This window comes from Halichoerus grypus, chromosome 5 (genome assembly GCF_964656455.1).
Source record: "Halichoerus grypus chromosome 5, mHalGry1.hap1.1, whole genome shotgun sequence".
NCBI classification, from domain to species: Eukaryota; Metazoa; Chordata; class Mammalia; order Carnivora; family Phocidae; genus Halichoerus; species Halichoerus grypus.
The window spans coordinates 167,744,695-167,765,457 of record NC_135716.1 but is presented as its reverse complement, the minus strand read 5'-3'; the positions used below and the strand labels follow the sequence as shown (position 1 = coordinate 167,765,457).

At 46.0% G+C, this 20,763-nt stretch overlaps 1 protein-coding gene and 1 long non-coding RNA gene across 3 annotated transcripts in view; one reads left to right on the top strand and one right to left on the bottom strand.

Annotated features, from left to right (window-relative positions):
• The window catches only part of ARID1A (AT-rich interaction domain 1A), a 67,803-nt gene that overhangs the window by 30,146 nt on the left and 16,894 nt on the right, over positions 1-20,763 (top strand). For both annotated transcript variants that reach the window (XM_036116434.2, XM_036116433.2), the window contains exon 5: positions 20,296-20,536. In XM_036116434.2, the coding sequence (XP_035972327.1) occupies positions 20,296-20,536 (241 nt within the window). The remainder of the gene's footprint in view (positions 1-20,295; positions 20,537-20,763) is intronic.
• LOC118550966 (uncharacterized) lies at positions 14,451-20,302 on the bottom strand. The gene is made up of 4 exons (XR_013448322.1): positions 17,580-20,302; positions 16,833-16,912; positions 14,943-15,641; positions 14,451-14,833 (listed from the first exon to the last, which is right to left on the bottom strand). It is a non-coding gene; the product is annotated as an uncharacterized LOC118550966 (long non-coding RNA).

The following is a 20,763-nucleotide window of genomic DNA, read 5'->3' as shown; positions in this document are numbered from 1 at the left end:
GGACCCCCGAGACTGTTGACTTTCTCAGTTGAGGAATTGGGTGAGGATGTGTCTGAATAAGGCAATCCTTCTTTGTTCCCTTTTCATTAATGACTGTTGCAATCCTTTTCTGCATCCCAAACTTCACTGGGATGTGTTTTTTAACTTGATTCAGCCAGAGATGTAGAACTACTCCCTCGTCATCTGTGGTCTGTCGCTAAATCTGGGTGAGGTGCTGCCGTGGCAAGAAACCAGATCAACGGATTTGTGCTGGTGCTTTAAGTTGCTCCCCATCACAAAGTGTCTGCTTGCTCCTGGTAGTCTTCCAGCAGAACTGTATTTGTTATTTTTCAGTCCTGAGAAGCCTAGCATACAAACACATTGCATGTCTTCTAAGGGTTGAGAGCCTTGTGCTGTCAAATCCAGAGCTTCTGACTTGACCCGCCGAAGTGAAGGGCCTGGCACCCTCGTGGGCCCAGGGCGGGATTGTTCCTGGGCAGCCTGTCACAGGGAGCGTCCCCAAGCTCAGGCTTCTACTATAGATTCGTCCAAATGGGGCATTTGCTCTGTGGTAGAAGCTCTATGTGGGAGGTAAGCTGGCTGGGTTACTGGCATCTTGTTTGTTGAATTGCTTTTTATCCCTCTGCTATTTGGACTAAGAAACAAAAGGTGGTTATTCTTTGAAATTTTGGTTTGATGCCAGATTTGCCTAGCCAGGCTGGGAAACGGTCACATTTGAAGAAAGGAAAAGTCGGGATTCCCTAGGAGGGGCCCACTCTTCTGAAGCAGTTGTGTCAAGGGATCCTAGGTTTGCTGGTGTATTCCTTCACTCAGCAGATGTTTATGGGGCACCTCTTCGTGTTTGGCTCCAGAACAGAAGCTAGGCTGACTGGAGGACAGCCTCCAGTTTTCCACATCCTCCTCTTCGCTCATTCACCTTACCCACTTAGCCCTAAGGGCTTTATGATTGTGACCCTTGATTTAAAGACTCATTATGGTTTCTGATCCTGATCATTACAAAAATTAGATTTTGAGGAGTTTTTGCTCAGCTATTAATGCCAAACCATTTAGTTGCTATTATCCTGATTATGTTATCCCTCTACTTAAAACCTCTCAACTATTTTTCATTAATCTTAGAATAAAATCCAAAATCCTTAATATTATGTAGGCTGCCCCCCATTTCTGAATGGTCTGGAATGAGGCCTGAGACTTTGCATTTCTAACAAATTTCTTGGTGCTGCTGGTGCTGCTGGGCCAGGATGGCACTGTGAGAACCTCTACTTCATCCTTTTTTGCCCTTTGCCTTGTTATTACAACTTTGTCTCAGTTTTTTAAGGCCCCATGCTTTTTTCTGCTTCTAGGCCTCTGCACAGACCCTTCCCTTTGCCTAATACACGTTTCCTCCTAACTCCTCTTGTTCGTATTTCAGACTACATCTTCAAGATTATTTCCTCAGAAAACTTCTTCTTAATCAAAGGTCAAAATTCAGCTTAAGTAATGTCTATGATGCCCTCACTGACTAAAGTTAGTTTTTATTTCAACAACAACAACAAAAAAAAACCCCTGCAGTATTTAAGACATATTAAAAGGTATAAAGAATGATTCAGTGCCTGAGGACCCATCTTTAGAAAGCAAACCTTGGTAACATAGGTAAAAGCACCTTATATAGCCCTCGGGGATCACTTCCCCATCCTTATACCAGGAGAAACACTATCCTATATCTGAGGTTTCTTTGCTTCACATCACCAGAGCAATTTGCTGATACCTCTACGCTTGGGTCTCTTCCACTTGATGGTAAGCTTCTGGAGGGCAGGCACTGTGTTGCTGACCTTTTTGCCCCTAACATCTATTACATGATGCCCCAGACCAGTGGTTTTCTACCTTGGCTGCATGTTAGAATTACCTGGGGAGCAAATATTCTTTAAAAACCAATGGCTGAGGTTCACAGAGTTCTGAATTGTTTGGGGTTGATGAGGCTTGGTCTTTGCTATGGTTAGAAGCTGCCCCTGGTGATTCTGATTTGGAGCCCTGGTAGAGATCCACTAATCCAAACATGCACCCATGTGTTTTGTCAGTATTTATCTCAAATGTAATTTCAATTACTTATTTAACACAAGCTCAGTGAGGACTGACTGTCTCTGTCTTGCTCATGGCCATCATAGTGCCTGGCATAAGGTAGGCTCCAATTCAGTGAACGAATGAACCTGAGCAGTATTTATTACATTGTTCATTCAGAAAGTGTATGTCTGACAGGGGACAGCTTGACCATATTGTAAGATTGTTGTTTTCCACTTCGAGGGCAAGGCAGGTATCACAGCCTGTTATGGGAAGGCCTAAACTCCATTTTAGAAGATGGATTAATTTATTTGTGCTTCCTGACAGTGGCCTTAAGAAGAAGTGAGGTTAGGGTTTGTCATCTATCTTATAGAATAGCTACTACTTCACCTTATGGTAAGAAGGTTCTTGTAAGGGATGGGTAAGCAGATCTCTAGGTGTTTCATTAAGTCTTTAATTTCCTTTAGTTTGGAGTGAAATCTTTAAGGGTCTCATCTGAAAATTGGTATCTGACTTTTGATTATAATCATTTCTGGGAATGACTTGGAGTTACATCTTTAAAAGCTTCTGTTTAAGTGATTCATTCAAGTGTATGTGGTTTCCCTAGAATAATGAATGCTTCCCAATTTTTTTCTTACTGAGGCACATTTGTAAATTTATGTTATAATCTGAAAGTGTACTTGGGATAGAGTTTCCATTCAGTGGTGGAAAATAGATATAGGATTGAAAGCTCAGCTCTGGAAAGGTTAAGTAGATCAGTGCTTCTCAAACTTTAGCATGCACTGAGAATCATCTGGAGATTAATTAAAACAAAGATTACTGGGGCGCCTGGGTGGCTCAGTCGGTTAAGCGGCTGCCTTTGGCTCGGGTCATGATCTCAGGGTCCTGGGATTGAGCCCTCCATCGTTGTCAGGTTCCCCGCTCCGTGGGGAGTCTGCTTATGTTTCTCTCTCTTTCTCTGACTCTCAAATAAATAAATAGGTCTTTTTAAAAAAATCTGGCAAGTTAACATTACTGCTTTAAAAACCTGGCTACCTGTTGCCAGTGGGTTTAAGCCCAAGTGTGACACAAGTTCTTTTGTGATCTGGAGGATAAGGATATTAAAAAAAAAAAAGGTGGATAAGTTTCCTGTCCCTCGAGTAAAAGCTAGTACACTGTTTGCTGTGGGTATTCTATAGAAGGCAGACAGGCATTAGACAAGGGTTAGACTTTGATGACTTCTGAGGTAGCCTGTGATTTGAATATGACATGGTTGCTGCCCTCAAGTATTCTTCTTTGTTTCATTAGTAAAACAGGTAGAAGAATGTATGCCTGATTGTTACAATGGGTGCTTTCCTAGTTTGGTGAAGTCGGTGATTATTTATGTCTAAATAGTTGAGGGAAAACATGGCAGAAGTTTAGAATGACCTAGATATGGACATACTTGGGTGGTTGGAAAGGAAAAGTATAGCCAGGGGTGGGGTATAGTATAGATGCTGCTGGGGGACTGGTCAGGATCAGGCTTCTAGGGCGTGGGGAGTAACAGGAAGGAAAGCTAGATTACAGGGGTTAGGGCCCTGGTGGGCCAAGTAAGCCATTTGAATTTGATCTTAGAGGCCTGCAAATATGCTATTAGAGCAGTAACGTGATAAAACTAATGTTTAAAAAATAATCCATTCGTGTATAGTGTGGTTTGAAAAGGGGAGAGTCTGGAAGCAAGGGGAGAAGTTAAACTGTTGAAATAATTCTGGGGAGAGGTGTGGAGTTGTACCCCTCTGTGTCATTTGCATAGCCAACTAGGCCCAGTTCTGAGCTGTGCAAGAAAGATTCTGTAGAACTGAGAGAAAGTGGGTAGAAAATTTAATGATCTTGAAGGGGGGTGGGGAGAAAGAGAGATCTCATTGACAGAAATAGAAAGGCTAATAGGAAAACTCATTATTGGGGAAAAGTTAAGTTCCATGTAGTGAAATGTTTAAAAACAAATGCTTAGCTCCTAGTTGGAGACAGGAGACTGCAACTTGAGTAAGAGCTGAGTCTGGGTTGAGTCGGAGAGTGGTCTGTGGAGTGATTCATAGTTAAACCGCGGAATGAAGGAGGCCTCCCAGGCCGTGGCTTATGGAGGGAGGAGCCAGTGGGAGCCCTTGACAGCCTGTAGGCGTCAGGTGGAAGTGCCCAGCAGATAGCTGGTGAGCTTGGAGGAGGACCAGGATTGTGTCCTGTTTGTGGAAGCCCAGTGTGTTGGGGTGATGGTCCACATCACATTTATATTTCAAAGAATATAAAGTTGGATTTGTCAGAAAGCAGGTTATGGCGTTCCTTTTTACGTGTGGAGAGGACCTGATTTCTGAGGGCTGGAGCAAAGGAAATGAGCAAGGGAAAGGTGTAAAGGTAAAGAACATTCTTGAAAGGCATTGAAGGGAGGGGGCAGCTGAATCAGCCCAAATTCCTCCGCTTCATCTGAAGACCCGCATGTGTATAAGGCAGGTAGATAGAAGAGTGAAGATGCTGGCAGAATGTTAGGAGGGTATAAACAGACTTATCTTTCAGGAGTTGTGAAAGAAAGGAATCAAGGGCACTCACTGGGTTAGCTCACAAAGGACACTGTACCCTTGACTGGAAAAGTCAGAGAGGCTGCTGTTGAAGAGCTGCATCATACTTGTTTCTTCTGGTTAGTGTAAGAGTGGAGGTCGTTGATGCTGGGAATGAGGTAGAGAATAGGATTAGGATTCTTCATGTCTATTGAATTATCTACAGATTTTTTTTATTATTATTATTAAAGATTTTATTTATTTATTTGACAGAGAGACACAGCGAGAGAGGGAACACAAGCAGGGAGAGTAGAAGAGGGAGAAGCAGGCTTCCTTCAGAGCAGGGAGCCTGATGCGGGGCTCAATCCCAGGACACCTGAGCCGAAAGCAGACGCTTAATGACTGAGCCACCAGGCGCCCCGGATTTTTTTTTTTTAATCACTTGGGTTTCCAAGCCCTTCTTTAGATTTCACTTAATAACAATGTAGCTAATTATTAGCACTCATGTTTTACTACTGTGATGTTCTCAGACCCTGAGAACTTGGGTTCCAGTGATCTGGAAAGAGGAAATGGGAGGGAACTATGTTGTTCCTGTAGAATCCAAATCTTAAGAGGGCAGGAGAGTGAGGCCAGGAACAGAGCTTACAGGCAACACCAATCCTCCTAGAAGAGCAGGAATTGAAATATACTAAGTGACCACTCCTTTTTTATATTAGAAGAAACTAAGGGTCAGAATCAGGATTTGAATCCAGCTCTCTCTGATATTTCAGACGAAATACTTCCTCTAGCATCCCACCCAGCAGAAGAAAGACAATCTGATCCTCTCTTCAAGTTCAGCCAAAAGCCTCAACCCCTTTGCCATTTAATATTTACCAGACTTGGGCGCCTGGGTGGCTCAGTCGTTAAGCATCTGCCTTCGGCTCAGGTCATGATTCCAGGGTCCTGGGATGGAGCCCCACATCGGGCTCCCTTGCTCAGCGGGAAGCCTGCTTCTCCCTCTACCACTCCCTCTGCTTGTGTTCCTGCTCTCGCTCTCTCTCTGTCAAATAAATAAATAAAATCTTAAAAAAAAAAAAATTTACCAGACTTGTCCTGAAAGGATTTCCATTTCACTTTTGTCTTCCCAGGCCTTCTCGTCATGGAGGCACAGATGAGTTGTGAAAAGGACAGCTGCAGTACAGGGAAGGGTGGGAGAGGGAATGTGTCCAAATGATAGGTCAGGTCTGCTGGAAGAACTGACCAACTAGGGAATCCCCTCAAAAAGTGGAAAGTTGACTAGAGTTTGGTTCTTTGGTTCCCCTTGAGTTGGACAGGAGCAAGTCCTGTTCTGTGCCTTTCTTCTTAAAGCACGGTGTCCTGATTAATGCCAATGTTAATCAAGTAGAGCCTTGCTACTGAAAAAATGTGGTCTGTTATCTAGCAGCATGGACATCACCTGGGAATTGTCTTAGAAATGCAGGTTCTTGGGTCCCACCCAGCTTTATTGAATCCAACACTGTTAACAAGATCCCCAGGTGATTCATTTGCCTAATGGTTTAGAAGCAAGGAGTTAGGGGCGCCTGGGTGGCTCAGTCGTTAAGCGTCTGCCTTCGGCTCGGGTCATGATCCCGGGGTCCTGGGATCGAGCCCCACATCAGGCTCCCTGCTCTGCGGGAAGCCTGCTTCTCCCTCTCCCACTCCGCCTGCTTGTGTTCCCTCTCTCTCTGTGTCTCTCTCTGTCAAATAAATAAAATCTTAAAAAAAAAAGAAGCAAGGAGTTAGACCCTGAGAATGGAGAGTAAAATTTTCAAATGAAATATCAAGCTGGGGACTTTGGAATACAATGAGTTTTACTGTGTCTGGTAATGTTTAAATAATCTCTGAGTGTGGGGGATGGGAGTCGGAGACCACCACCACTTGTTTTGTGGTGCTTTAGGGGCCCTGGTTCCCCATGCCTACAGGCCAGACCCCACTGTGGGGCCATCTGCAGCTCCCAGCAGACCTGTGCAGCCTCATCTCCAGCTGCCTGGGTGTGCCTCAAGCTCCTCACAACCCCCAGTCCTTCCTGCCATTGTCTTCGTGCCAAAGATGTCTGCCCATCTACCTTCCCGCTCTCTTAATGCCCAGCAAACTCCTACTTTGGCTTCAAAACCTAGCTGAAATACTTTCTCTGGGACTTCCCCAGTTTCTTCATGTTGGCCTGGCATTATGCAGGCGCCTCTGCTTGCGCATGAGGTCTGCATCTAGCACCTGGGCCAGGCAGCTGGCTACTCAGTAAACTTGTGCTGAGCAGCCCCAGGTTCTTGCTGCCCACCTGAGCTTGGAGGCCAGCTTTTTGTTGTGTAGGTTTACTGGGGGGAGTGATAGAAATCCTCTGAAGGCTTAAAAAATTGGAATGCTTGAAGGATTTAAATTTTACACTGTGTTGCCTTTTGTCACATTTCATGGTAAAAGGAAACAGGCCAACAGTTTTTGCCTAGGCTTTTGATGGCTTATTTTCAAGGGGCTAACAAAAATGCCACTAGCAATTTTGGTACTCAGAGAAGCTGGGCCTTTCTGAGCTTGGTGACCTGTTTTCTTTATATCTGACTGTGTATCTGTGCTTGCTCCCCTTGAATGTAGCCCAGGTGCTCTCAAAAAGTCTCAGAAAGGAAATCCCCACCCCCTCTGTCATATCTGCCCAGACTGTACTTTGTGCAAGTAGCCGTCCCATCTCGAGAACGCTGGTTCTCTGGCGGGGCTAGCCAATCCGCTTCTCCGTCTTAGTCACGCTGCTCCGGCCCTGATACCGCCTGGTGCCTGCTGGGGCCCGTGCTGCTAGCGCGCAGTACTGTATGCTTGTTCCTGGGCCCATTTCCTGTTTCTATTCTAGTCACTGGTGGCTCAGCTCTGCTTCCTGCCTGTGTGTCTCACACAGATTCCTCTTGCTAGAACCTTTTGTTTTCTTCAGAACAACTTCAGTCTGAAAACGAACAGAGCCTTACTTCTGGTGTGATGGCTCCTGGGGTCAGTTAGCTCTTCTGAGGACTGGCAGGAAGTACCTCCTTCCCACCAAGCAAACCATACACCCCTTGGATTTGACCTTGTTCTTCAGTTTGTCCCCAGCCCTGCTACAGGAAGCTGGTGGCTCGTTGCTCAGACCAGAGATTGCCATAAGACGAAGAGCTGGGATCTTTTGCAGCCAAACCTGTCCTCACTCCTCAGCTGCGCAGGGTTGTCAGGACTGGTTCTTTTTCACCTGGAGCTTATAAACATATTTCTTGCTGCTGCGGAAGATACTTGGTACCCTTTCTAGCCCAAACCTCCCTAAAGTCCAGAGAATACATATATGGGGTTGGGCAGGTAATGCTATCCTCAGCAGAGTAAAAGCTTGCAGAGAGTATAGAGATGGAAAGAAAGCATGTGCTGACTCAGCCTTCTGTCCTGTGTGAGCAGTTCAGCCCCCCCACCCCCACTCTGGGGTTAGAGTGGGAGGGAGAAAGTACAGAGAGGTGTAAAAAAGCGAAGAAGTAAAGAAGCTTGTTCTGGACAAATGTATTTTTTTTTTTTTTTTTTTAAAGATTTTATTTATTTATTTGAGAGAGAGAATGAGATAGAGAGCATGAGGGGGGAGGGTCAGAGGGAGAAGCAGACTCCCTGCTGACAGCAGGGAGCCCGATGCGGGACTCGATCCTGGGACTCCAGGATCATGACCTGAGCCGAAGGCAGTCGCTTAACCAACTGAGCCACCCAGGTGCCCCTGGACAAATGTATTTTAAAGTTCTAAGACTCCTCCATCTTGCCCATTTTCCCCAGAAGATGCTATCTTGGCAGAGAATATGCCTTGTAAATAACTGTTCTCGTCTCTCCTTCACAACCATTCTTTTGGGATCATCTGATAATCCTGTGTCAGATGGAGTGGTTTCTACAGGTATGTTTAATAGAGAGGGATTTAATATAGGGATTTGGGCTTAACAAATTTGCTAGAAAGATTGAGGAAGCATGCTCTAGGCTTGTCCTTCAGGAGCAGGACCTAAAACTAGATTTGACCCACCAGGGAAACTCCTACCTTTGAGCCACTATCATATTAATTGCTCTAAATCTGCTATCCAGGGATCAGTAAGCTAGAGTCAAGAAGGAGCGGCTGCTGCCACCAGAACCAGCGCCCAGTTTACTGGAAGAGGAAGCCAGAATGCTGTTGCAGGAACAAGTGAAGGAGACAGAAATATGGTCTCTGCCATACTTTGATCTAATCTTGAGTTTGCTTCTAATTAGTAGAACCTGAATTGTATCTAAACCCATTCACAAGGGATTCTGGGAAACGTGGTTTTTCGCTTTTTAACCTCTACAATTAAGAAAAGAGCAGAATGGAGACAGCATGAGCTGGTCCATAGAATGTTCACTACACTAACAAAAACATTACACCCCTCCCCCTTACCCCCAACCCCCTAACCTTACATATGAGGAACCTAAGACCCAGAAAGGGTAAAGGAGGACTTGCCCAAGTCATTAGGTAAACGAGAACATTTGGTTCCCTGACTTCCAGTCCAGTGCTTTTACTATTAGGACCAACTCCTATAAAGGATCAGTAAAAAGCTCCTTTAAGAGAAAGAAGAATGCCATATTCTCTTCTGGAGAGAAGGAAGAGTTATATAGAGATGTGGGGCTGAGATTTCTAGGCAAAGGTAGTGATACTGTAGTTTCTGGATTTAGGTCTACTCTCCAGGAAGATGTAGAAAATACTCTGGAAGGAAGAAACCTCAAAAACTAGAATTTCTTGAAATTCCTGAGTCAACGTATGGATGAACTCAGTTGCCTTGGTGACCATGGCTTTCTTCCACCACCACGCTCCACCCCACTTCCCTTTCTCTCCTATTGGTGCTTTTTTTTTTTTTTTAAGATTTTATTCGAGAGAGAGAGAGAGCAAGCGAGCATGAGCAGAAGAAGGGGCGGAGGGAGAGGGAGAAGCAGACTCCCTGCTGAGCAGGGAGCCCAATGTGGGGCTCGATCCCAGGACCCCGGGATCACGACCTGAGCTGAAGGCAGATGCTTAACTGACTGAGCTACCCAGGTGCCCCCCTGTTGGTGCTTTTATAACCTGCAAAGCTGTTTGGGAGATTACCTCAGTGAAGTACATGCCCTGGCTTCTGCCATTGTCCTTCTCCAAAAAGACCCAACAAAATCAGAAAGCCAGGCCCCAGATGTGTGATGGCCAAGCTGTGTCTCATCTGTCCTAGGGGGCTAGAGGGGTGTTGGGCTTTTTGAACAAGAAATAAACCAAGCCGTCCTAGAAATACTATCCTTCAGAAACCACTAGGGCCGCCCTACACAAGAGTGAGAATCTGTTCCACCAAACTTGGTCCAGAGGGGAGGACCCCTGGGTATGGAGCTATGTTAACATACCTGATAAATCAAGCATAGAATTAGTTCTGTTGTCTTTTTTCCATGTTTCTAAGATATTTGGCATTCAATCTTTGGGGACCAGTGCTTGCTCTCTTGCGCCATCCACTTCCACAGCCTGACCCTTTTCCATCTTCCCCACTTGGTGTCAGCATGGAATTGGCTGGTATTGTGACATAGTCTCTGATTGCCATAGGGTGGAGCTCACCTGCAAGCGGCTTGCTTGCTTCCCATTTGACCTTTCCCAAGGAAGCTAAGAAGCCATGCCTTGTTGAAAGTGGAAACTGAGAGTTGAAGGCTCAAAATGAGAGTCGGCAAACCTGTCCCTTAAGGCCAGCTTTGATGTGGGAGGAATACTGAATATTGTTTACAGAGATAAGTGAAGGTAATTTCCTTACATTCTGGGGAAGGTAGGAGAAAGATCAAGTTCCAAATAAACGGAATCAGTGTTCAGAGGAACTGTTATTAAAAATATTTGGTCATTTTCCCCTCATCTTCTACTTTCAGAACTTGACTATGTCTTCCCTGTGTTCAGAGTTGTTCTTCTGGTTTTAAGGCCTTTGGGGTTGATGGCTGTCTATTCTGGTTTAAGATGCTATTCAGTCCAGGGGCGCCTGGGTGGCTCATTCGTTAAGTGTCTGCCTTCAGCTCAGGTCATGATCCCGGGGTCCTGGGATCAAGCCCCGCATCGGGCTCCCTGCTCAGCGGGAAGCCTGCTTCTCCCTCTCCCACTCCCCCTGCTTGTGTTCCCTCTCTCACTGTGTGTCTCTCTCTCTGTCAAATAAATAATAAATAAAATCTTAAAAAAAAAAAAAAAGATGCTGTTCAGTCCCTACTGTCAGATCTGTTTGTTGTATACCTTCCCCAAATCTTTGGATTTTATCTAGACCAGTAGGCCATGGTAGGGAAGACCACTGGCAAATAACATATTTAGGGGTTTAAATACCAACCCAAGGAGGCCATTGAGCTCCCTAGACCTTGGTCTAAGCTGTGTTCAGCACAGTGCCAACCTTTCCTTCCCCAGTTGTGCATGTTGTATCCTTGCTTGCTTTCTGGTTGCCTATAATTCTGAGGGACAGCTAGATGAGGTGGAAGCCTAAGGCCACACTCCCTCTCCCTTACACTTCTCATATCTAGAACTCTGCCGCCTTTTCTGTGTTTCTTTCCTCTCCCCTTTTTCCCCGTCCTCTTTGCTCAAGTTCTAGGATTTCAGCTGATGATCATGGTGGAACAAGGTCTATGTGGTTGGCTTTCCTAACAGGAAATGCTTAACTTGGGGAAAAGTAGGGAGTTCCTAACTTCTTTGCTTTCTCAAGCTTTACAGTGCTTGTTTCCTGCTGGGATTAGAACAGCCCTTTTCCATAAATATGCACTGTTCTTGACTGCTCTAACTCAGGCCCAGCTCTGACCCAGTTTCATTTTTTTCAGATTTGAGTCTGTTAGCTAGTGACCCTTAAAACACTGTACGTTTTTGGCCAAGAGGTGGTTTCTGACTAGATAAGACATTTCTCTCCTGGCCCAAGTGAGAAGCCTTTGCAGGGGAGGGGTGTGTGTCCAAGGCTGGTCAGGTAGGTAACATGGTATTTTTACAGGCCTGGTGGGGACTGTGGCAAACTGAAAAACAAGGTTTCAACTGATTGCTACACTGTGGGGAGTTCTAGGATCTATTTTTTTCATGAATTGGGAAATTGGAGTTTTTAATGTAAAATCTCAGAATTATTAGAAGGGTCTGTATGGGAGTGTTGTTCAGTGGGTTAAAAGGTTCTCTGGCACTTGTGGGTCTGTCTCTGCAGCTTCGTGTGGACTGCCCATGTAGCTTGGGCTCCCTTGGAGCTGGTATTTAGAATTTTCTGAGGGTGGGGGCCAGCTGTGGGGAGAGACATCTACCCATTGTCGACTCTGCTTGTGTTTGGTGTTTGTTTTATTGGTTTGGGGAGGGGGAAGTGCAGGGGAGATGTTGAGCAGAAGCACTCAATGTGATTAAACCTCTAGCCGAGCAGATCTGTGGGAGCAGAATATCGACCCCTGGAAAATCAATGGTGCTGCAGTGGCCAAGCTGCTGTTTGCAGGGGCTCCCACCGCAGGAGTGCAGGCAGCCCCACAGTCTTTCTTCTCCCCTTTCTCACCTCAGAAACGCCCTCGGCCCCCACCCAAAGGGGCAGACCTACCTCAAGAGATTTTGCTGAGGTGGATTAGAACAGCGGGTTCTTATATTTTTGTAATTAGATTGAAATTTCTCCAGTGACACAGAGCCCCGCCTCCCAACAGCCTCCTTTCCAGACGTTCCTTCCCTGCACTGCAGTTCCATCAAGTGCTCTTACCCAAGTGGCCGGGGCCTATTCGGGGTTGTACTTTGCAGTTTTAGACAGGAGAGTTCATTCCCTTGATGCCAGCACTCAAGAGTCCCTCCCTCCATGTGGAGGTCTAGAGCTCAGGTATGGGATTATGGTGGGGGATCAAGGTTAAAGGAAAGAGAGAAAACTAACAGAGATTGGGTCTACAGAGGATGCTTTTGAGTAGATTATTCACTGAGTAGCTTCTCAAACATGTTGTCTTTTGTGTCCCTGGCATTTTTCTGGTCACTAATAAAGTAGGAGGATCTAGCCTGGTCCTGCTGTGGTCCCACAGGCAGATTCAGCACAGTGCCATCAGTCCTGCCACAGCCGGTCCAAGCATTGCCTCTGGGGTGAGGGTGAAGGGCCAGGGAAGTTGTGCTGACTGTTGAGGCTTTGCCCCTCCAAAGCTGTTCTGGTCTTTGAAGTCTCCAAGGCAAAAAATGATTTTAGTCTATAGCACCTATAGCTCGACTTCAGGTAATTGGCCTTCCTACCCAGTTCTCTTCAGTGACTGGGAAATGGGCCACGCTGCTGTGTTAGAGGAGGGCTCTGGTGCCTTTCCCCCATCCCCACCCCGGGTGGGTCACACCTGTGGGCAGGGGGTTGAAGCTTGTTTGGCCTCTGCCCCCCAGAAGGGAGCTTCCCCACCTTAGAGTTTGGGGAATGGGGCCCCTAAACAAAGCCTAATTGTCCTGCAGTTAGGAGGGTGACTGCAGGGCTGGGTGAGGGTTTGAAATCGCCTGAGATGAGGCCATCTAGAGGCCACGGGTGTTTTGACTTCTCTCTCTGGGCCACACCCCTGTGCCTGATAATAGGGGTAGAGTACATTCAGTATGAATACCAGCAGAGATCAGATACCAGCCTACATGGGACTTAGCTTCCTGAGGGTCTCCCTAGATTCTGAGTCACTCTCTACTTCCCCCCCGCACAACTCCCTGCACATTAAGTACCCTTCTAAAGACCCAGAGGTGAGAAAAAGTACTATACCATTTAGTGTAACAAAAGTAAGTTTAAATTGAGAATTATAGATGAAAGGGCTGATTTGAAATAAACCACGAGAGAAGGTTTAGAAAGGAAGAATGGTTTATAGGAAAAGCGACTAGGCAAGAGGGGAGTGTGTAGCATTTGTAGACTTGTAGTTAAATTATCTAGTTTTAGTCTTTCCTCTACAGAGCCAAGCAAGGCCTAGTGAGGTTAACTTGTTAGAGCCATGGAAGTAGTCCCTCAACATGTCCAGAGGCAGGTTGTGGCCGGGCTTCCAGGCTTTGTTTGGAGCATGGAACCTAGCTTCTGATAGTGGCAAACTTCCACCTTACAGTAGAAAGAGCGCAAGCTCTGGAATCAGAGGAATGTGGGTTTGAACTCAAGTTCTTCTATGTAATAGCTCTCTGTCCTTGGGCACGTCATTCAACTTCTGAGCTCTTGCTTTGGTAAAACGGGGAAGATAACTGCATCTAAAAGATGGTTGTGAGAATTAAATGTAAGCCAGCCATGTACCTGAGGGCTAAGCACATGAGAGTCACATATTTGTGTTTGTTCTGCTTCCCTTCAAGAGGGAGGTACAAAGAGACTTCTTTTATTCTGCTTTCCAGCATCCTTTGAATTTGGAGATTTGGTCTCCCTGCGTTTTATTTATGAATTCTGACATGTATATATAAGAGATTTCCTCTTGGAGGTGGGCCTCTGAAAAGCATTCTGGAGACCAGAAGAGTCCTGACCCTTCTTTACTGTGCATCCCCCATCAAGCAGCCAGAAAGTACCAGGAAGAAATGACCCATTATCCCCAGAACAATAACCTATTGTTGAAAAAGAGAAGAGGGAGTTTGGTTAGGGGTTTTTGGAAACTTGGGGTAGGGGTTAGGAAATCAAGTTCTCTTGCCTTTCCCAGAGCAGTTTCTGCTATTCCAAACAGTGGGTGTAGTTCAAGCAGGAGATGGTGTTTGGTCCTAAGCTAGAAAGATGGTGCCGTCTTCTGTGTCTTTCCTTTTCCCTTCTCAGCCACCTGCTTAGCCCCTGACTCGAAAGTACCACCAGTAGTAAGAGGCAGCCTGTTCTGTGTATTGATTTGTTCTTGGCATTTCAGCCAGCACGAGCTAGCCTGCTCTCTGGGCAGAGATGGCAGCTCATCTGTTGGGCTGTGACCACTCATCAGAGTTCTGTAACTCCGGAGTCAGATCACCCTTTCTTCCATTTAGCAAAGATTGTGGAAAAGAGAACCTACGAATGAAACTTTATTGTACTGAATATTTTTTAGAAGTATTTGGTAGAGGTAGCCTCTTCTCCCCTGATCCTTGACAAATAAGTTGCTTAAGGAAGTCTTTATGAAAAACCAGGTCTCCCCAAAACTTATTTGCCTTAAGTAGTTCCTATGTAATACTCCTTTTTCCTTGAAGTTTCTCTCCTTTCCAGACAGAAGTGCTGTCTACCTTTCTTCAAGGGTCAAGTCTGCCAATCTTTTCTGTGTTCTTCAGGATTTCCTCCCATTCTCCAGCATGGGAGCAGCCTCCTGCCGTGGCCATGAATCTGTTCGGTACGCTGCTGGAGAAACACTTGAGAAGTGCCGGTGCAGATCTGGTCATTTCGGGCTGTGTATTTGGGCTTTTTTTCATTCAAGGAAGTCATTTAAGTGAGTGTGGCTGAATTGCAAGGTTCCCAACACACCCACACACACACCCCACCCACCCATAAGTATATATATAGGATTTACCTGGTTCTCTTGGTGGGTGGTTTCCCCGCCAGTAGTCAGCACAACTTGGCAAAAGCTCTTCTCAACTGAAAGAGGACGAGAACTCCATCTGGGGGTTAACAAAAGCTCCATTTCTCAAGGACTCATCCAAATTTATGAGAAAACCCTGAATTGAGCATTTCCATGAGCCTGTTCTTTAGACTTGCCTGTTGATGTTATTTAATCTGCTTGGCAGAACGAACTGATGTCATCCTCAGGCTCTGTCAGGAGACCGTTTAAACCCCCTTCCTCTAACCCTGATCTGGTATCTTCTGCTTGAAAATGTACTTCATCAGGCAGGCAATTCATGTTAAAACTTGCAGCCCTTCCTGTGAGAGCACTAGCAGGCCTCCCCCAACCTCCTGCCCCCCTCCAACGAGGTATGGACTGTGTGATTTCAGGCATGGTTTTGTTGTGGTGTGAAGAGAAGGTGTTAGCTGCCGAGTTCTGTTTGTCAGCAGAGCCTGACAAACCCATGCTGGCACTTGCTGGGGGTGGGCAACCAATCACAGCTGGAACAGTTATCGTCATGGAGTCCCTATGGGCTTCCTCTATCAGGTCACATCCCAAAATAACATTGGGCAGTATTTCAAGTGAAGAAACGAAGGCTTTCGGGGCTGTAGCCAGCCTGGAGTGTGAGATTCTGTGTGAAATAGTTGGACCTGCTCCAGCGCTTTTGATCTGCATGGTAGATGAGCAATAAAATGCATGAAACACGTTGGAAACACGTGAGGAAATTCTCCCTGGCCCTGCTGCTTCCTCGGAACTGGCAGGGCACTGAGTGGGCTGATCCTCACCTCCCATCTCTCAGCAGGATTATGCTTGGAAGAGAACAAACCTGGGAAAAGATATCTTTCCACTTAAGGGACATTGCTACAATTCTTTCAATAGACCTCTTGGAAGATACCTGTTAGGTGGGCCCTTTTGGAAGAACCAAGACACCCTGAGTTTTGAAATGCTAAAAGTAGCCCCTGCCAGGGAGAGTAGGGGCTTGGGTTGATTGAACTTTGTGTGATAGGTGTGTTGTGGAAAGCCAGACTTGTTCGGCACATTGAGGTCTGACTCAACAACCAGACATCCGCTTTTTGTGGAACAAAAGACCTGAAAAACTGGCTTTTTGTGGGGTAGAAAGCAGAGGTGTGTCCCATGTAATAAAAGGATGTGGAGGGGTGCCTGGGTGGCTCAGTCGGTTAAGCGTCTGCCTTCAGCTCAGGTCATGATCCCAGGGTCCTGGGATCGAGCCCCGCATCAGGCTCCCTGCTCAGCGGGAAGCCTGCTTCTCCCTCTCCCACTCCCCCTGCTTGTGTTCCCTCTCTCGCTCGCTCTGTCAAAAAATAAATAAAACTTTAAAAAAATAAAAATAAAAAGGACATGGAATTCAGAGCAATATCTGTTCATGTAGATAGAGGGGAGACACTTCTTTTGGAGTCTTCCTCCCCACCAGGCCCTCCCATTTCCCAATGAAGACATTTACTGTGATTAAGCTACTGGGACTGATCGATATGTCTTATATCTTACACTACTTGTGTGTTGTCATATCTCTCATTCCAGGCTGTTACTGCTGGTACTGCATATTCCATATGGCCCCAACCATATGGTGCCAGTGGAGTTTCATACATATGGCCCAGGGTTACCACAAACTCAGATTTGTCCAGTCCCCCTATTGTATAACTGAGAAAACCAGGCCCAGCTTGTTGCCGGCTTGTCCAAGGCCACAAGTGATAAGTACCAAGAACTCAGCTTTGGTCTCCTAACTCAAAGGTGTAGTACTTTTTCTCAGTCTATATAGTATCACAGCATAATGGAGAGAGAAAGAACATAGACTTTGGGGTTCAGCAGACCTGGGTTCAAAATCTAGTTTCTGCTACTTACTTGCTGGATGACTTGGGCATGTAACCCAATCTCTCTGAGCATCAGCATGCACATATTCAACATGTTAATGGTAATAGTACCTGTTTGCGAGAATAGTAGAAAAGTAAGGAACTCCATAAAGTGCCTGGCACATTATACATGCTCAGATGGTAAATGGCAAATGATTTGTCCCTTCCTATGCTAACATTCTGGTTCTTTAAAGAAACAAACAAACAAAACAAACAAAAACACAGAAAAACAGGGGGGCCTAGGTGGCTCAGTTGGTTAAGTACCTGCCTTCGGCTCAAGTCATGGTCCCAGGGTCCTGGGATCAAGTCCCACTCGGGCTCCCTGCTCAGCAAGGAGTCTGCTTCTCCCTCTTCCCTTGCCCCTCCCCCACTGCTTGTGTTCTCTCTAGCTATTTCTAGCTCTCTCTCTCCCCAACCCCCAAATAAATAAAATCTTTAAAAAGAAAAACAAATTTTTCTTTTAAATCAGCTACCCCCATGCTGACCAGTTGCCATCTGCTGAAAATGACAGTTTGAGAGATTGGCCTCAAACCAACCAAATCAGAGAGATAAGAAGATTAATGCTATTTCCTTCCCCACTATTATTCTGTGCCCAGGCATCCCAGCCCACGTGGGGCTGCTGTTGACAGTGGTTTATTTAGCACTTTTTCTCCAAGGAGCTCAGGGCACTTTACCAAAACTGACAGCCCTCCTCAGAGTGTCTCTGTGCAGAAAGCCACCCCGCTGCCACCACAGATACCTCCAGGGTCCTGAGAGCCCAGTCCCAGGGGTTGCCGGAGTTTTCTTCAGGCTCCTGGGATCTCTCAGCTGGACTAACACATTCACTTATGGATCTGTGGAGAACCTGGTTTTTAACAGAAGTGTGGCTGAAAAAAAAAAAAAAAGAAGTGTGGCTGAAGGAGCCATCCGTAGGCCCCGTTCCGACTCATAGCAGTGGTTGGTGGGCTGTTGTTGGGTTTTTTCCTTCCCTTCCCCCCCACCTCAGTTCCTCAGATTTCCAAGGGTATATACCCAGTTGAGCAGGGATTCCTCAGTTGAAGGCAGCAGAAATAGAGCAAAGGGGAACTTTGGCTTTACCTCTACTATCTGAACTGTTTTTACCATGAGAGTATTCATATTTTGTTTAATTAAAACCAAAAATATTCAGGGGCACCTGGGTGGCTCAGTCGGTTAAGCATCTGATTCTTGGTTTCGGCTCAGGTCTGATCTCAGGGTCCTGGGATTGAGCCCTGCATCGGGCTCTGCCCTCAGCGGGGAGTCTACTTGAGGATTCTCTTTCCCTCTCCCTCAACGCCCCCCCCCCAATGAATAAATACATACATACATACATACCGAAGATATTCAAAACACTTAATTTTCCAAAGCCATTTGAATAGGGCCACGTTCTTATGGATGGACCTTTGATTCCTATTCTTTTTCAGAATACACTGATTTCTTTTTTCTGTAAGCAAGTAGTTGTATTACCGGAAGCTGGCAGATCAATAAGGAATGGGTCCTGAAGGAAGGAATGCTGAGGGAACCTACTGGTCCCTAAAAGAAAGCTTTGAGCTGTGGTTTCTGTTACAGGTCAGGGCCTAACAAGTGGCTTTCAGGGTCTACACAGTTGGCTTCTCTTGTCTTCTTGCTGCTGCCTCTTTGGGTTTATTCTCCTTGGCTCAGAAGCCAGGTGTCCCTGGTATAGCTTAGCCCTCAACATGGGGGTGGAATTCTCCTTTCTTGGGATGATACTTTAGTCCTTTGAAAGGGAAGACACCTTCTGGTGTTATCTACAGGAGAGTCTTCTTGAGTTCTTGTCCATGCTGGAACTAATTCTTACTTCATATTGAAAGCATGCTATGGTGTGCTAGCATTTTCTGACTTCTGAGCTAACAGTGGAGAGCTGGACACAGGCACAAATGCATACCTACCTGCCTGCCTTGCCTTCAGGGCAAGCTTTATTCCCATAGAACTCCGTGGAAATGTTCCCAGCTTAGTGAAGTAACCAGCTGATTTGCAGAAGGTCCAACCAACCTAATACTTTGGGGAGAGCCTAAGAGGTGCCCTCTGGCCTTCAGTGTTATTGTCAGACTCCAGGGTCAGTGTTATCTTGAGCTAATCTTTTTAGGGTGAGCTTGTTGTAGGAATAGGAATAGACTTAGGCCATTTCGGATCTCCTTTCTCTTCAGATGTCTCTTTAAGAGAACTTCTTTTTTAAACATTTGAGCATTAGGTGTTTCCCGATCTGAGCCCCTACCCAAAGCTCTCATCCTTTAGTTAGTTCCCAGCCTGAAGTTAATGTGTGGTGTTGAACCAGTGATACTGCTAGAGAATGAGGTTGGGGCTGGGTGTGCATTTCCTGTGGTGAATATTTTTCATATTGAGCTCCTGGTTGCTAATCTCAGGAGATTACTGACCTCGAGTGAACGCTATACTGATGAATTCAAGATAAGCAAAGCCCCCCAATAAACATCAAGTTTTCACCGAAAAAACAAAGCTAGGAGGAAAACTGATTTGCTCAGTTGGTAAACATTTGTTCATCCCTGTTGTGGGCCAGTTGTTAGGAATGTAGTCCCAGATCTTCTTGGCAGTTAAGGAATTGTCTCATACAATCTGTCCCTTTCCCACGTCCTACCCTTTATGTTTACTGTGTGGTAACTTGGAGCAAGTACATCCTTGGTAAACGTAGGTTATAATAATCTGATGGAGAGGGGGTCTGTGAATGTTGCCCAAACTTGTTTAACGTTCTCCTGTAGCTAGCTCCTGGTGCCATCCTGGCAGTATTTTGTCAAGTTTCCCCATCAGAAAAGAACTAAAGTCTCACTGAAAGAGCAGCTTTCTTGTGACTATAGAAGTTGGGGACAGGAGGGGCGCCTGGGTGGCTCAGTCGTTAAGCATCTGCCTTTGGCTCAGGTCATGATCCCAGGGTCCTGGGATCGAGCCCCGCATTGGGCTCCCTGCTCAGCAGAAAGCCTGCTTCTCCCTCTCCCACTCCCCCTGCTTGTGTTCCCCCTCTCTCTGTGTCTCTCTCTGTCAAAAAAAAAAATAAAATCTTAAAAAAAGAAAAAAGAAGAAGTTGGGGACGGGAAAGAAGATGAAAGTGCTAGATGATCTGCTCTGATAGATAGACCATGGGTCAGCAAACTACAGCTTATGGGCTAGTTACTTGTTTTTATAAATAAAGTTTTATTAGAACACAGTCTACCCATTTGTTGATGTATTATCTGTAACTGCTTTAGCACTATGGTGGCAGAGTTGAGTAATTGTGACAAAGAGTAATGGCCCACAGAGTCTAAAATATTTTCTATCTGACTCTGAATAGAGTTTGCCATCTGTAAGCTTTAGTATCATGACTACATAACTTGAGCAGTGTGTTTGCTCTTGGTTGGCTAGGTAAAATATTAATTGTGTAGTACAACTGTTGAAAGAAGTCTTTCTGCCTAACATTGCTAATCCATATGCTTATGTGTATGTTTCAGGATCTATCTGGTTCAATAGACGATCTCCCCATGGGGACAGAAGGAGCTCTGAGCCCTGGAGTGAGCACATCAGGGATTTCCAGCAGCCAAGGAGAGCAGAGTAATCCAGCTCAGTCTCCTTTCTCTCCTCATACCTCCCCTCACCTGCCTGGCATCCGAGGCCCCTCCCCGTCCCCTGTTGGCTCTCCCGCCAGTGTTGCTCAGTCTCGCTCAGGACCACTCTCGCCTGCTGCAGTGCCAGGTACCTTCAAGTGCTGGACTTCAGGGAGAGGGAAAAGGGACTGGCCCCCGGTGATATCAGGGAGCCCCAGCCTTCCACTGTCACAGAGAACATCTCTGGTTCATGTCTGCGAAGTTTCCATTCAGCATTTGAAGAAGAGAGATGGGAGCCCCTTGGTGGGGTCCCTCTGTGTATGTGTTACTGGGAGGTTTGGCCTTGGCAGGAGCCATTTCCAGCTCTGAAATGAC